The sequence below is a fragment of the Agrilus planipennis genome, unplaced genomic scaffold (assembly GCF_000699045.2).
Source record: "Agrilus planipennis isolate EAB-ADULT unplaced genomic scaffold, Apla_2.0 scaffold244, whole genome shotgun sequence".
Lineage (NCBI taxonomy): Eukaryota > Metazoa > Arthropoda > Insecta > Coleoptera > Buprestidae > Agrilus > Agrilus planipennis.
This window is the reverse complement of record NW_020438980.1, coordinates 242,627-257,385: the sequence shown is the minus strand read 5'-3', so window position 1 is coordinate 257,385 and position 14,759 is coordinate 242,627. Positions and strand designations below refer to the sequence as shown.

The following is a 14,759-nucleotide window of genomic DNA, read 5'->3' as shown; positions in this document are numbered from 1 at the left end:
AGCAATAGAGGAGTTTATTCCACAATGTCATTGTATTCAGAATTAGTTAAGTTCCGACGCAATATCAGCAAGAACTTTTAAATTTAAGGTGACAAAATACCAACTCACCCTTACTGTAATGTTTGGACTCAAAAGAGCTTTATCTTATAACTGGCACTTACACTACAAAGTCGTTGTCAGTGCCTCGATAGAGACTGGACCCGATGACGATCATTCAGGAGTACTTCAAGAACATGGACTGGTCCAACGTAACTTTGAACCGATTTCCCACTTTTCAAGCCTTTGATAATGGGTATCCTTTCCACCATTACCATGTCGCTAATTTTAAACTCACGTGGTTTTAATTTGCAACCTCCGAAGAGATCTTATCGACGTATCACATTAAAATAACACACTATGAATAGCCAGGGTCCACAAATATTCTTTATTTTATTGACACAATTGCACGATTGCACAAGTATGATTTATTTTCTCAGGCCTAATACTTCAGCGCATATATATGAGAATCGCTTATAGTCGGAGAGCTGATGACGAATTTAGGAAAGGTATTTTAAACAAGTTGAAATAATAAAAAAAATGTATGTTTTATCAATGTACGAATCTAAAACCGAAAGGCATTTATCAACAGAAGACCGTAAGGAAGGAATGTGAGCGATTATATTGGCTACGAAGTAGAAGCAATGTAGAATATTAGTACAAGGAATTGCCGACAGTCATGGGCAAATGCAGCAGTACAATGTGTGAGCGTCTTTGGAGAGAATGAGAATCGAAATAACAAGACCATTTCCAATGATGTACTCCGATTACCGGTGCATTTTGGTTATCATGGATAACTTTAGCAAGTAGCATACGCGATATCGAAGTCGGAAAAACACATCGTTGCCGTAAAGCTGAATTATCCTATATGGAGTACCAAAGGTTTTACGCTCCGACCGAGCAGGAACATCGAATCGACTTTTAAGAAGGTCACTGAACCAATGGACATTACAAAACGAGTACTACGCCCTTACTTCCGCAGTCAGATGGAATAGTTGAACGTTTCAACGCTACTTTGGAGACCAAATTAAGAAGCTTCGTTAATGAGCACCAAACTGACTAAGACCAACACATATCTTTATTCCTCTTAGCTTATTGATTTGTCATTCATGAAATAACTAGAAGAACATCGGCCAGCATTTTATTTGGTAAGCAAATCCGGTATCCGGCGGATATGATGTTTCGTCTCCCTTAAAATTCTCCATAATCTACAGAGAAGCAGGTACGTGTCCAAACTACAAAAGCGACTAGAAGTCATAATGCTGTACGTAGGAAGGTGCGATTCGAAAGTGACCGCATAAAAGCCAAATACGAAAGTGGGGCCAGTATGCTAGTTTTAATAAAGGTGACAAAATGTGGCTAAACAATCCATCAAGTCTAAAGTTCAACAAGCTTGGATTGATCCATACAGTTACTGGCTTGCTCCCTGCAGATGTGACGTCATTGATTGGAACGATCAATTATAAAAGTGGACAGTGTCTTGTATAAAGACCTACAGTGGATTGATTCAGATGTCCAATCCTTATTATAAATGGTTGACGCGAGGTGGAAAGAGTCAGTCAGTTTGAATTGTAGTTCTACTAAGTAGGCAAAGTAAGAAGAGCGAAGAAACGATAGAGTGGACGATATAGCAGTTACGAAGTAATTAATTAGTTATAGTGGTGTTAATTATAATTTAATTAGCAAAAATAAACAAGTAGTACGATAGGTGTTTCATTATGCGTCAATACGTATATGCTTAATTTATTGGGTTGCAATTAAACACACAAAAGTAGACCAAAATGGCATTAAAAGGATGTATATAAACACTAACACAATATTTCCAATTTTTATCAAAAAACCAATGTGTACCTATGTCACTTTTGACAAACAAAATACAGTCTGAAAAAAATAACTTAATTAATTTCATGTGATAAATGTTACGTGAAAATTATATTACTTGTAATAGTTTTCGAATTTAAAGAAAAACTATCCACTTCAAAATACATAAACACGCTCTCTAAATAAGGTGTGCACGAAGACGGTGCAATAGCATCATGGAGATTAGAAGGAGATACATCTTTATTTTTCAAGTTTTGATCAACAAATTTACAGCATTATGAGAGAGCACTAGTGAGGAGATGAAACGAAACAATTGTTAACTATGTATAAAATTCGGTAATTTTAAATAATATACCTAATTCGATTTATGAAATTTAATTATAATAAAGCTGCGATTTATAATATTTATTTTATTTACAATTTGCAGTTTTATTTGGTTCATAAATTTATAATGTTAGAAAAACAACTGAAGGGGGTTGCAAGATAGCAATGACCCACTAAAGAACAAGACGAGTGATTAAACGTCTAACGTGCCTTTTGATAACAAAGTTATCTTCTCCAGTTTAAATTTATATCTAAAACACAAACTAATCGTATAGCTAAATATGGAATTGCAGTTATTAACAACACCGTATAACCATTTTAAAAATAAATAATAAAAAACTTTGTTTTTCAAGTTTGAAGTCACTTAATTGTTTATCACCGTCATTGTTTTTATATTCAAAGTTTTTAGATAAAGAATTTAGTATTTTAGATACATACTGTTAAAGATATAAATTAGTATCGTTTAAATTTCATTAAAAAGTCGACTGATAAATATTGAATATTTAAAAAAATAAGCATAAAATAAAATGATGTGCAAGCATAATGTCTGTGGGGCTGTGTGTTTGTCTATCACTCAGTTATTCATGACCAAAAGCGAAAGATGCGTGAAATGCGATCTATTTAACTTTTTGAAAACTACAGTATAATTCGGCAGGTAATTGCTAATGCATATGTTGCCTTTACAGAAAGAAATTTAAACCCTAAAGCTGCCTGTCTAAAACGACGAGAAGAAGAAAAAGCTGAAGACGGATCAAAATTAGGTCCTAGTTCACATCACATGCTCCCCACAACGGCTCATTATCAGTCTATTTCCGTAAGTTAGGTATAAGTTATTTTTAATTTATATACTTTAATTATCTGTGTCGTAGGGTTCGTCATCAACTTTACCGCATAACCCGAGTCAACCGCAACAATAGTAAAACTCTTAAATATTGCTACAAACTGAATGTGATTCTATCATTAATAAATAGATAAAAATCGTGCATAAACGTTAATAAAAGCTCATACAAATTCAAATTATTTTGATATTTTCTTGTGTAGCCAACAGAAATGCGATTTATAATTATAAATTGTTGTATGTGATGTGAATGACCTTCAGATATGGAAAATAGTTGTTCCGCAAGATTATTGCCCGCCTCTATTGAGCTATTATCCTTATTATTCGGTATTAATGCTGCCTTTATCTGATTACATTATATATATGTTTTAAATATTTTAACATAACTTTAAGAAATAACAATGGTTTAGTCTTTACATTATTAAAGTATATATTGGAATTTTCTCCACTATTTCCAATGGGTTTTTCGTACTTTTTTTTATTATCTTATTTTTATTTTTCATTTTTAAAAAATTGCATATACCTAACATGTACAGTGTATTTCAAGAAAATAGCTATACTATGTAAACCAGGAATAGGTAATAATAAATTTTTATATTGGAGAATTGAAATTAAAAAATATGAATAGTTATTGTTTGTAAACATTGATATACACTACATCTAGAAAATATGAGTCCATTTAATTCAATTTATTTCGCCTATACAATTAATTCCATTATCGAGTGAGTTCTACATATAGGAGTGAATATTTTCTACTATTTAGTTTATTTTTATGTTGCAGTGTTATACATTGCTGTGTCATATTTTTTTCTAAATACTTACATAATTTGTAAAATGGAATAATTTTTCAATTTTTTAGTTAATTTATTAGTTTGTTTTCTCCTTAACAAATTAATAACTGAGAAATTGTATTTAATAATTAATATATATTATTTATGCCCATACAATCCAGTACAGTATGTTTAATAAAACAGATCTAGTTACCGACCAAATTTATTACAAAATTGATTTGAAAAATAAAGTATTACTAATTGTAAAAGGTTTTAACAGATCCAGTTTTATCAAAAGCAGCCAGAAGTTTAGAAAGTAAAATGTAAAACCTTATTTACAATAAATAATTCTAAAAATGGAAACAGCATTAAAAGCTGTAAATAAGATATAGACATCAAAAATTACAAGATTATGTCAATTTATTGTATTTCATTATTTTTGTAAGAGATCCTTTGTTTTTAAAAAAGTTATAGTATAATACGTAATAGTACATGCCAGAAGAATTATTACTATATTGGAAGGGGCCTTTATCTATCTGCTNTAGTACTAAATTGTTTAATTATATATTATTTATTTAAGGGTTCGGAATTTTTTTAAATTCAATTGAAAGATGAAAAATGTCAATTAGATGTTTTCTTTATTTTAAAGGCAAATAAACAAACATAATTTTTTATCATATTAGCGTTTTAAAAATTAATTTCAAAATGAATTAGTTATTTTACACAAAAAGCAAGTGAATTGAATTTTAATATGCCTACCTTACAATTGTAACAGTATGAAATTTTTAATTATGTAATTCAAATCACAAACGGCAGATGGACTTTCTATGTAACATGATCCAGTTAAGAAAATTAATGTGTGTTATCAAAGCCGTAGGACTTACATTATTCGATGAACAGTATGGTGCATGTAATTTTGTGCAACAACAAAATATGGCGAGTTAATTTTAAAATTAATTAGTAGTTTTATGTTGTAAGGGATAAATATTTAGGATCTTATTTTGTATTATTATCATTTTTATAATTTATAAGAAATAGACCTATTTACTTTAAAAGTGTTTTTTTTATAAAAGACGATTATGGCGCCTTCTTTGTTTCAATCGTAAGTAGGTATCTTTTCTGTTTTGATAATTTACGAACTCCTATGGAGGGTATTTATGAAATAAGTAGCAAGCTTCCAAGAGGTGATAAAGCACTATAAAACAAGAAAGTTAAGTAAATGTATATTTTACAACCAGTCTAGAGTAACTATTCTTTTAACGTCGTAGGCTTGTTAGTATGTAGTTAGTTGAAGTCATTCCCAGTGTGTTTAGAATAGCATTGCTTCGACCAATGCGTGAGGATCAAGACGAACAGTATTCAATTTAATGAAACAGCCCGTGTAAGGTGTAATTAATTTTTTTAAATGCTAGCATAGAGCTATTGGTAAACCACCCATAAAAAAAGAGGTAACGCACCTTGACAATACCTAAATGGTGGTTTGGAAATTAATACAGTTACAATTTACTATTCAAAATATACTAATTTACCTAATAATGTTTACGTAACGTTAATTTTTTTCTTTGTGTTCTGAATGTCATACATAGGTGAACTTTAAACAGTACTGCATACTATCAGCGATGAACAAAGTAGTTATTTATGAAGATTGGAAAAACTTTGGCGGTTGTTGTAGAACAAAGTAAAACAGTTTTACTTCAGTCCCTGAAGAAGGTAACTTTGTTACCGAAAAGTGCTTCGGACAACTACAGTGTCGTGTTTTGGCGTTGGGGTTTTGAGCTATTCTGTTTGTTCTAAAGTAGTTATTTGATTAGTAGCGTAGTAGTATGTAAATACTTTACACAACACAGCCATCATTGTTTACATTCTGGCTTGATGTAGTTGCTTAATTGTTATCGCAATTTCTGTGTACTTCATCAGTTCATCGGATTGCAACTTCTTCCCCATGCGAATTCCCTATTATATCTAGTTGACACCATTTGTTGCGTAATTTTATTAAGGTGGTTGTCGTGCAATGGCCATAATGTCAGAATATTCTTACTTTTAATATACTCATTGAAAACATTATAATACAATTATCCTTAAAATTTGAAGTCGATTGACCTCTCATTCGAGATAAACTTAATTTAAGTTCCGGTCATTAACATGGAGAGTATATGCTCTCAATTTAATATATCAAAACTAACAATTTATAAATGTTTTAGTTCTGAATTGGAAAAAAAGAAAAAACAAATGTAATGACCTTCCGGTTGCTAAATTATCATAATGCAAAGTTTAAAAATTATTAAAAAAAAGGATAGAAACAACTTGGCAACCGATGCGCGTTAGAAATGCTCAACAAGCCCAGCCCAGCATGTCAACTAGTGGAGAATAAGTGACGTTGTCGGAATGTGAGACGTGAAAAAATTTCAGTGTTTGTATATACGTATATAAGAGATTTGTATGTGTAATGTGGCCACGGGTACAGTTTTGGGTAAAATGCTCATATACTCTTACCACGAACTTATTGACAATATTGTAGCACAACTATCTTAACATAATCATTATATACCCTGTGTCTACTTAAGTTGGCAGCCTATGGGAAACTTTTTTATTATTAATTCCATGAAAAACAGTTACTCTTTATAACAAATCCTGCATGGGCTAAAACACATAATGACATCAGTAATAATGGGCAATTTTAAGCTTGTAAGAAAAAATTAAAATGTGGGAAATGATGCACATTTAAAATTTCTAAACCCAAAGTCGCTGGCATTATTGCATTATTTGATTTTAAAATTAATAATTAACATTCAGTGTAAGACGGACAGACATTTACACGACAATTTTGATCAGAATTGTATTATAGTTAATTTACATGCATAAGTATTCACTCATATGGAACAGGAGTATGAAGAAATATACAAAATCATAATTTTAGCAATCCATAGGTATGCATGCATATTTGTAACTACTTTTTAATTCTCAACAACTTTTCTTTATAAATATCTCTGTTATTTTCAAAAATAAAGGTACTTTACTGTTACACATATTTCATATTTTGTACCACAACTTGTATATGACTGACAAATAATTAAACCTGAAGATGCCAAAATGTGTTATAGACCTTACAGGACTTTTTATAAAAAGTAACTATTTTTCGTAAGAATAAAAGCAAAAAAAAATTCCTATATGCTCTCAATTTATGTGACACACTATATTACATGAAATTTTACTGCTAACTTACTTACTACTTATTTAAGGAAATAAGTTGAATAGGAAAATCTTTACATTCGTTTTTTCTTAGTGTGGATGTTCAGCCGTAAGTAGTAGATACTACACTTTTTACCATATGTTACCAACATTATTTTGGCGTATTAGTCATTCTACTTTTGCAGTCATTTGAAGTAAATAAGCTATCGTGCATTTTGGTAAAATTTAAAGACGTAGGTGTGACTTAGTTTGTTGATAATTTCAGTTTTAATATTAAAAATTAAATAACAATTGTGATGAAGCACTGCACCGATTAATAATCCGCCAACATAAAGACGTTCCACTTGTGCTGATATTGTTTTTCCATAATTACGATGTGGTGATGGATAATCGTTAAAAGCCCCAGCATTGTCTGGAAGAAGGACATGTTGCAACCTGATTGTTACATATTTTCGATAAGTTTAGCATAGTTGTCACCCTTATTTCTCAAAAAATCGTTTGTAATAAAGCGAAAATGGTCCCAGGCATTGTTTTCTTTACCTTCCAAAACAGAGTCGAATGTAATCATTTTAAAATAAATTTCTTATTTAAGGACTGGAGAATAGAGTTTCCCTAATCTTAGCTTAGCTGCCTACGTATCAACAAATAATAAAATTTCATCAACAAACCCTCAACAATTGAATAAGATCACTAAAATGTAAATAACAAATTTTTATTCGCCAACTTCACGCAGCCTGATATACATATCAATATTTGCATTACTCCTATGAACATGGAACAATGAGAAAATATTGGATAACAAAAGCAGACAAAAAGTAAAAAAGGTTGGTACCAAGTTGTTCCGTATTGTGACGATTTCCGTAAATAAGGTTGCATGGCATCCACCCCATTAGCCAATCAAGCGACGATATGCTAAATGTCACTACTGCCTATTCTTTGTGTGCATCAGCGTTGAACAGCCATTGTGCCTAATTTTTTCCATAGTGTATTTACAGACGAATGTTGCTTCACGCCGGAAAGAAATTTCAAAATAATCAATATTAGTGTAGGTACTCGTACGTCTTTGCAACTGTATTATTTCACAAGACCAGTGCGTAAGTTTCTTGACGAAAAATGCACAATCTTAATGATCTGGTGATCGCTGCATATGAAATACGCCAAAGTCGAATTTTTTTGGACGACTCAAAAATTGTTTAGTGCACGTATGTATGTATATAAACTTAGTAGTGTTGTCCTCGAATATAAAGCGGTAAGTTCACCTACAAGCAAATATCACTAAACAATTAACTTTTTCTAATAGTGATGATAGGGCTATTAGTGTAGTACTAAATTGTTTACTTATTCTAGTCATTCGATAACCAATACTGCTTACATTCTCCATCGATGTATACAGCTGCAGAGTTTTTATCACAATACACCACTTTGTCGGTATATGCCTAGGACAATCTTCGAATTATAATTTGGTCTTAAACGAACAATTTTTACCTTCTATAAATAGAATTTAACCAGTTATTATTTATTTTAACAAAATCTGATCTTTTTGTTTCTCTTCTAAGGTATTGATCGCAATAAAAAGGTACTGTATGACCTTTAAATAATGATACAAAGTTTAAAAACAAAACATTCCTCAATATAAATACCAACTTAATGTATTGCTATTACTATTTTTCCTGGCCGTTGTCTTTGCAAGTTATTTTCCGACTTTTCGCCTACAACTGCGGTAATTATTTTCAAGGGGGTATTTGAGGTCGTGGCGGAAACAAATGCCTGGAACGATTAAGAGAAAACAACAGCACTAATAATTGCTTTACGAGGAAAGGCGCTGGATACACTCCATGGAATGCCAGAGTATCAACAATATGACTTCCATCATCTATAACATTTACAACAGGCATATCAAACAACTAAAAAGCTATAGCCAACGAAATTCGAGATGTTGGGAATGTTGAAAAACTGGCCATTTTGCTCGAGATTGCATGAATTACTATAGTCGTCTGAAGTACTGGAATTGTGTAAGAATAGGTCACCTAAGCCCAGAGTAACAGGGAAACATAGCAGTAGGAAAACTAAGCTCAACTAACTTTATGGGGCGCAAATTTGCACACCCGCACCAAGTCCCCGAGGAAGTCATCATTTCGAGACTACGCGAAACCATCACTGTTCGTGGATGGATTTATAAATCATCACAATATTAAAATGGTTATCGACACAGGGGCAACCAACACTACATCGTTCGACCTGATGTGGTATCGGAATTGCAAATTCGACTGCACCTATTGGAAAATCTTCGCCAATCCATGGAGAATGCAACGCAGAAATTAAAACGAAACGAGATCTTATACTTATTCGGTATCGGTATCCTCATAAAAAAAAGACAAGAAAGAACGATTGTATCCATTTTTTTGTATCTAAACCACAGTACAAAGATTCTATACAGTGGGTTCACTCTCCAGTCACGTCCATACATCCATCTCAATGGAGCTATTGATTCGTCCTCTTATATAGCAGCTCAGCGCACATAAAGATTAAAGGGGTGACCCTACCGTAAGAATCTTTATACTATGTCTAAACCTGAGACCAAGTCAAATGTCCTATCCGCTTATCTATATTCTTACAGCTTCATGTATATTTTTCTTTCATTACCACTGTTTTCATCCCCATCATAAAAAGAACCGTTATTATTATTCAATTCATGAAAAATACGCCATTTTTACTATTGAATAGAAGCGGCATAACAATTGTCTACAAAAGTATATTTTTTCTTCAGAACAAAAATCTATTTTTGCAAACCTAATGTTGGGGAGGGGGCAAGTCAATTTTAATTAGTGTTTTATACGCAATTTTTGAAAATTTTCCTAAGATTGGGTATGCAATACGTCCCTATTCTGCAATTTGGAGTTTTTTCTATTTCAGCAAGGAATAAAAATTTAAAAAATTTTCGCAAGCAACGGCGTGACTCCAATGTCAAGAAGTCGCATATTATTAGCCCATTGTGTACAGGTTATGAGTTAGCTTGTGGGACGTACAATAAATTGAAAACACAATATAAAATAACAAATGCTAAGATCTTTTTCTAGCAGAGAAAGTTACGAAGAATGGTATGAAGAGTAGAACATTAAAACATTATGCAGTAGTAAGGAAAACAGATATACCTAATGATTATGTGGAAAAATTCTATACTTGCAGTTGCAGTAATTCATTTGGTAAACTATACAATGCACCTTTTAATATTGCTTTATTTTACAAAATTTTACAAAATATACCTGTAATCTTTACGTTATAGCAGTAAATGTTCCGAACCAAGGGAAAAGATTGGAGGTTCAATAAAAATGTATGTATGGAGTATGCTCATCTTGTACAAATGTAAGGATCTGGAAAACAGGTAATTTTTTTATTACTCATATAGATTTATTATGTACTATTATATTATACTATGTATATAAATTAGAGGATTGAGAGGTCGAGTGTTGAAGTGCGGACGTGTTGTGTCGAGCTCTGCGCGTTTGTATAGTTTCGGGTTGTTTTTGGGCGATTTGATTTGATTTTTGAGTGGCGCAAAAAGGATGTTATGATCAGTGAATGGATTGGGGAACTTCTGGTTATTGAGGGTTAGTAAGTGAGTAATTATTAAGTTTGTAGCATTAATTTGCTTGTGTGGCCTCCAAGGGGTCGACCCGGGCATAGCGGGAGATAATCTTTCAGCAAAAAAGTTTAACACAAAAACTGAGTTAAACCTAAAAAATAGTGGCTTGCTGTCCCATAGGCGTAACATCATGGTGGGTTCACTTTTTTTAATGTGAGTAATGTCATCCAGTGATGAATCAGAATTAAATCAGGTAATCGAAAGTGAGACAAAACCAAAGAGAAGAGGCAGGCCATTAAGATCTAAAAGCAAGAGCCGTTCTTCATCTAACTCAAGTAGAAGCAGTAGCACGAGGAGTTTAAAGAGCTGGCTGGGGATAAGTTCGGAAGAAAATAAAAAAATAAAAGCCCATGAAAGCCCTGAGGGAAAAGATATAAAAAACAAAATACTGATGATAAAAATAGTAGAAAAATGTGTGAGCAAAAGATGATTATAGATATGCTAGAGAAAAGATGGAAAGACGAAGAAGAAAAGCAGCTAAAAAGAGAGAAAGCTGAGGAAGAGAGATGGAAAAATCTGCAGAAGGAAATCGAAAAAGGAAACGAGAGCCTAAAGGATAAACTTGATAAACTTGAGGAAAAGTTAAAGCAAGAAGTAGGAGAAATGAAAAAGGACATAAATGCCCTGAAAAGGGAAAATGAAGATAAAGGGAAAAGGATAAGCACAAACAAACAGAAAATAGAAATGATGAAAAAATCGCTTGAAGAACTAGAAAAAAAGACAAAAGAAAAAATAAGAGAGCTAGAAGAGGAAACTAACAAGCAAAAGAAGAGAAAATGGAGACATGCGTAGAGGAGTTGCAGGTCATAACTGCAGAGAAGAAAGGCAAAGATCTGAAATGGCTGGTCGAAAGCGCAGAAAGGAAAAGAAGGAAGAAAAACGTTGTTATCACTGGCACCAACATAAAAGAAAAAGTAAACTTAGAAGAATGGATAAAAGAAAAGCTAGGAGTAAAAGTAACGGTAAGAAAACTCTGGCACTTGAAGAATATGAACAACACTATAGAAGCGCAGATTGAAAACATGGTACAAAAAATAAACATTATGAAGAATAAAAATAAGCTAACGCACGAAAAAGAAAAGATTTACATAAACAATAATGAGACATGGTTGGAAAGACAGAATAGGAAAGAAGTAATCAGGAATGCAAAGAATTTAAAAACCAAGAAACTGATTGTAAGATAGGACGTAATAGAGTAGTGACGAACCACGAAGAGCTCTATTGGAACGAAAGGCTGGAAAAGTGGTTTCGGAAGGAACAAGAGAGAAGAGAAGAAACGAGGCACAACTAACGACAACATGCAAAAAATGCAAGTGGTCTTCTGGAATCTAAGGGGGATAACTGGCCTGGACAAAGAAGACTGGGAAAAATTAATGGAATTTGATATAATAAACTTGACAGAAACATGGATAGATAGAGAAAAAGATCACCAAATAGAAAGCAGACTAAAAAAATATGAAGTAAGAAGGATAAACGCTAGGAAGGAAAAGAAAAAGGGAAGACCGAAGGGAGGTATGGCCACTGCATATAGAAGTAAATTACAACACACAAAAATCACAACAGAGAAGATAAATGACGAACTGATGAAAATAGACTTGGAAGTAGAAAATGAAAAAATACTTATAATAAGCGTGTACATGAGAGAAAACAAGGAAGAAAATTACAAAAAGATGACAGAAATCTTAGAAGAAAACATAGAGAAGCCAATAATAATAGGGGGGCATCTAAATGCCAGAGCAGCCGAGAAAGTAGGTAAAGTAGAGGATGACACAGCAATTGAACTTAGACTGTGATGATAAAACTTTGAATGAGGATGGAAAAAACTAATCAAGTGGATGGAGGAGCAAGGCCTTTATATCTTGAACGGAAACCACACAGGAAAAGAAAACTCCTGCATGACATACGTAGGACCGAAAGGCAGATCAGTGATAGACTATGTTATAGTGAATAGAAGAGGCGAAGAAAAAATAAAAAACATGGAAATCAGGGAAGGAATAGCCTCAGACCACCTAATGCTGCAAATAGAACTGGATGTAGAAACGGAGAAAGTAGCGGAAGAGGAAGAAATAAAAGAACTCATAATATGGAATGAAGAAGAAATCGCAGACTACAGGAATTGGTTAGAAAAAGTGGGACCAACAGATAACTGGAAAGACTTGAAATTAAATATATCAAACGCACTACCGGTTAAAAAAGTAAAATTAAAAAATGATCCGTTGAAACAAAGCTGGTGGGTCAAAGAGCGTCATGATATGAAGCAGGAACACAAAGAAGTAAAAAGAAATTCTACTAAAAATGGAAATAAAATAAGCGATTTTCTGATTCTAAGAAAAAAGTATAAACTGCTAATTGACAAGAAAAAGGAAGAGCAGGAAATTCGGAAATGGGCCGAAGCAAGGAAAGACAAATCTGGCAGAAAATTCTGGGAACTCATAAATAAACAAAGGCACAGAAGAGAGAGAATAAATGAAAAGATAAAAATGAAGGAATGGATAAGACACTTTAAAGCGCAAATGAACGGTGTGGAGAGAGAAGTAGACATTAGGGAAACAGAGATAGAAGAAAGATCACAAGAAGAAGAAAACGAAATAGGAATGGGAGAAATAAAGGCAGCGATACAAAGAATGAAGAAAAGGAAAGCAGCAGGAGAAGACAAAATACCAAACGAAGCATCTTTGGGGAAGAAAAAATTCTAGAAGACATGCACAAAGTGATAAACGAAATCTGGAACGGGAGTAAGAAACTACCAGAGGAATGGAAAGTGGGCATCGTTACACCCATATACAAAAAAGGAGACAAAGATGAGACAAAAAAACTACAGGGGAATCACGCTTATGGATACCGGACATAAAATATACGCCGAAGTGTTCAAAAACAGACTAGAGAAAGAAATGGAAGAAAAAATCTTATAGGTGACACACAATTAGGATACAGGAAAAAGCGAGGCACCATAGACGCAATTTATATAGTAAAGACGGCGATAGAAGAAAAAATAAAAAAAGAAAAAGGGGAGATATTTATGTTTTTTGCGGACATGAAAGGGGCATTTGATAGAATTGAAAGAAAGAAAATATGGAAAGCAATGGAAGAAAAAGGCACAAATACAAGGTTAAGAAAAAAGATTGAAGAAATATATGAAGGAACAAAATTTAAAGTGAGAATCAGAGACGAAAAATCAGAAGAAATACACACAAAAAATGGGGTCAGACAAGGCTGCCCTCTGAGCATGCAATCTAGCCTTCGTTGACTTAGAAGGCACAATGAAAAAAATTCAGCCCAGAGGGGTAGTCATACGAAAGAAAAAAGTCTGGTCAGTTTCTTACGCCGATGATGTAGATGGCAAACAACGAAGAAGGAATGAAGGAAATGATAGGGAAATTCCGGATGTACATTGAAAGAATAGGTCTAGAGATGAATACAGATAAATCAAAGATCATGAGAGGCAGAAAAGGCGGTGGAAAGACAAGAAAAATGATATTTAAATGTAATGGTGAAGAACTAGAAGAAGTGAAAGAATATAACTACTTAGGATGCATCATACAACGAAATAACAGCAACGAAACACAAATAAGAAACCTGAGAAAAAATCTATGGCAGTTGTAGGAAGAGTGTGGAGCATAACCGAGACAAATTTTAAAGAAAACTGGGAAAAAAGAATGTTCTTATTTGAAGTATTGGTGACAGAATATAAAATAATCGAAGATATCCAAGATAACTACATAAAGTGGGTACTGAAGCTAGACCGAACGACACCAGAATACCTGCTGAAATTGGAATCAGGGAGAGAAAAGTTAGCAAATAAAACAAGGAAGAGAGCAATAAAATACGAAGAAAAAATCAGGAAAGAAGGAAGCGAACTACTGAAGGAATTCCTGAAGGTGAAAGATAAGTTTTTGGACAGCACTGGAACAAGCAAAGCGAAAAAAGAAAAAGGAAAGGGGTCCGCAGCAGAGAAATGGAAGAAAGAAAGAAGGAGATACATACAAGAAAAAGGATGGTCGATTAATTTCTACAACCAACTCCCTGAAAACAACAGAGATATTTGGCTGGAAGCAGAAAAAATCGAAAGAGACCAGGAAAAGCAAAGATTGAAAGAAAAACTCAATGCTTCAAAATATGCGATAGAGTATAGGGAGTT

General features: G+C 33.1%; 2 protein-coding genes across 2 annotated transcripts in view; both read left to right on the top strand.

Moving 5' to 3' along the window:
- LOC108739986 (transcription factor 12-like) overlaps positions 1–3,201 on the top strand; it is a 41,032-nt gene extending 37,831 nt beyond the window's left edge. Inside the window, exons 9-10 of the mRNA XM_025975530.1 lie at positions 2,868–2,995; positions 3,051–3,201. Of these exons, the coding sequence (XP_025831315.1) occupies positions 2,868–2,995; positions 3,051–3,098 (176 nt within the window). The 3' untranslated portion in view covers positions 3,099–3,201. The remainder of the gene's footprint in view (positions 1–2,867; positions 2,996–3,050) is intronic.
- Positions 3,202–11,032: 7,831 nt separating this feature from the next.
- Positions 11,033–11,413, top strand: LOC108739985 (GRB10-interacting GYF protein 2-like). Its single transcript, XM_018474130.1, has one exon. The coding sequence runs from the start codon at positions 11,033–11,035 to the stop codon at positions 11,411–11,413; it is 381 nt and encodes a 126-aa protein (XP_018329632.1).
- Positions 11,414–14,759: the final 3,346 nt, after the last annotated feature.

Coding starts and splice junctions, on each gene's coding strand:
- LOC108739985 (XM_018474130.1), top strand. CDS start 11,033: ATGTGTGAGCAAAAGATGATTATAGATATGCTAGAGAAAAGATGGAAA.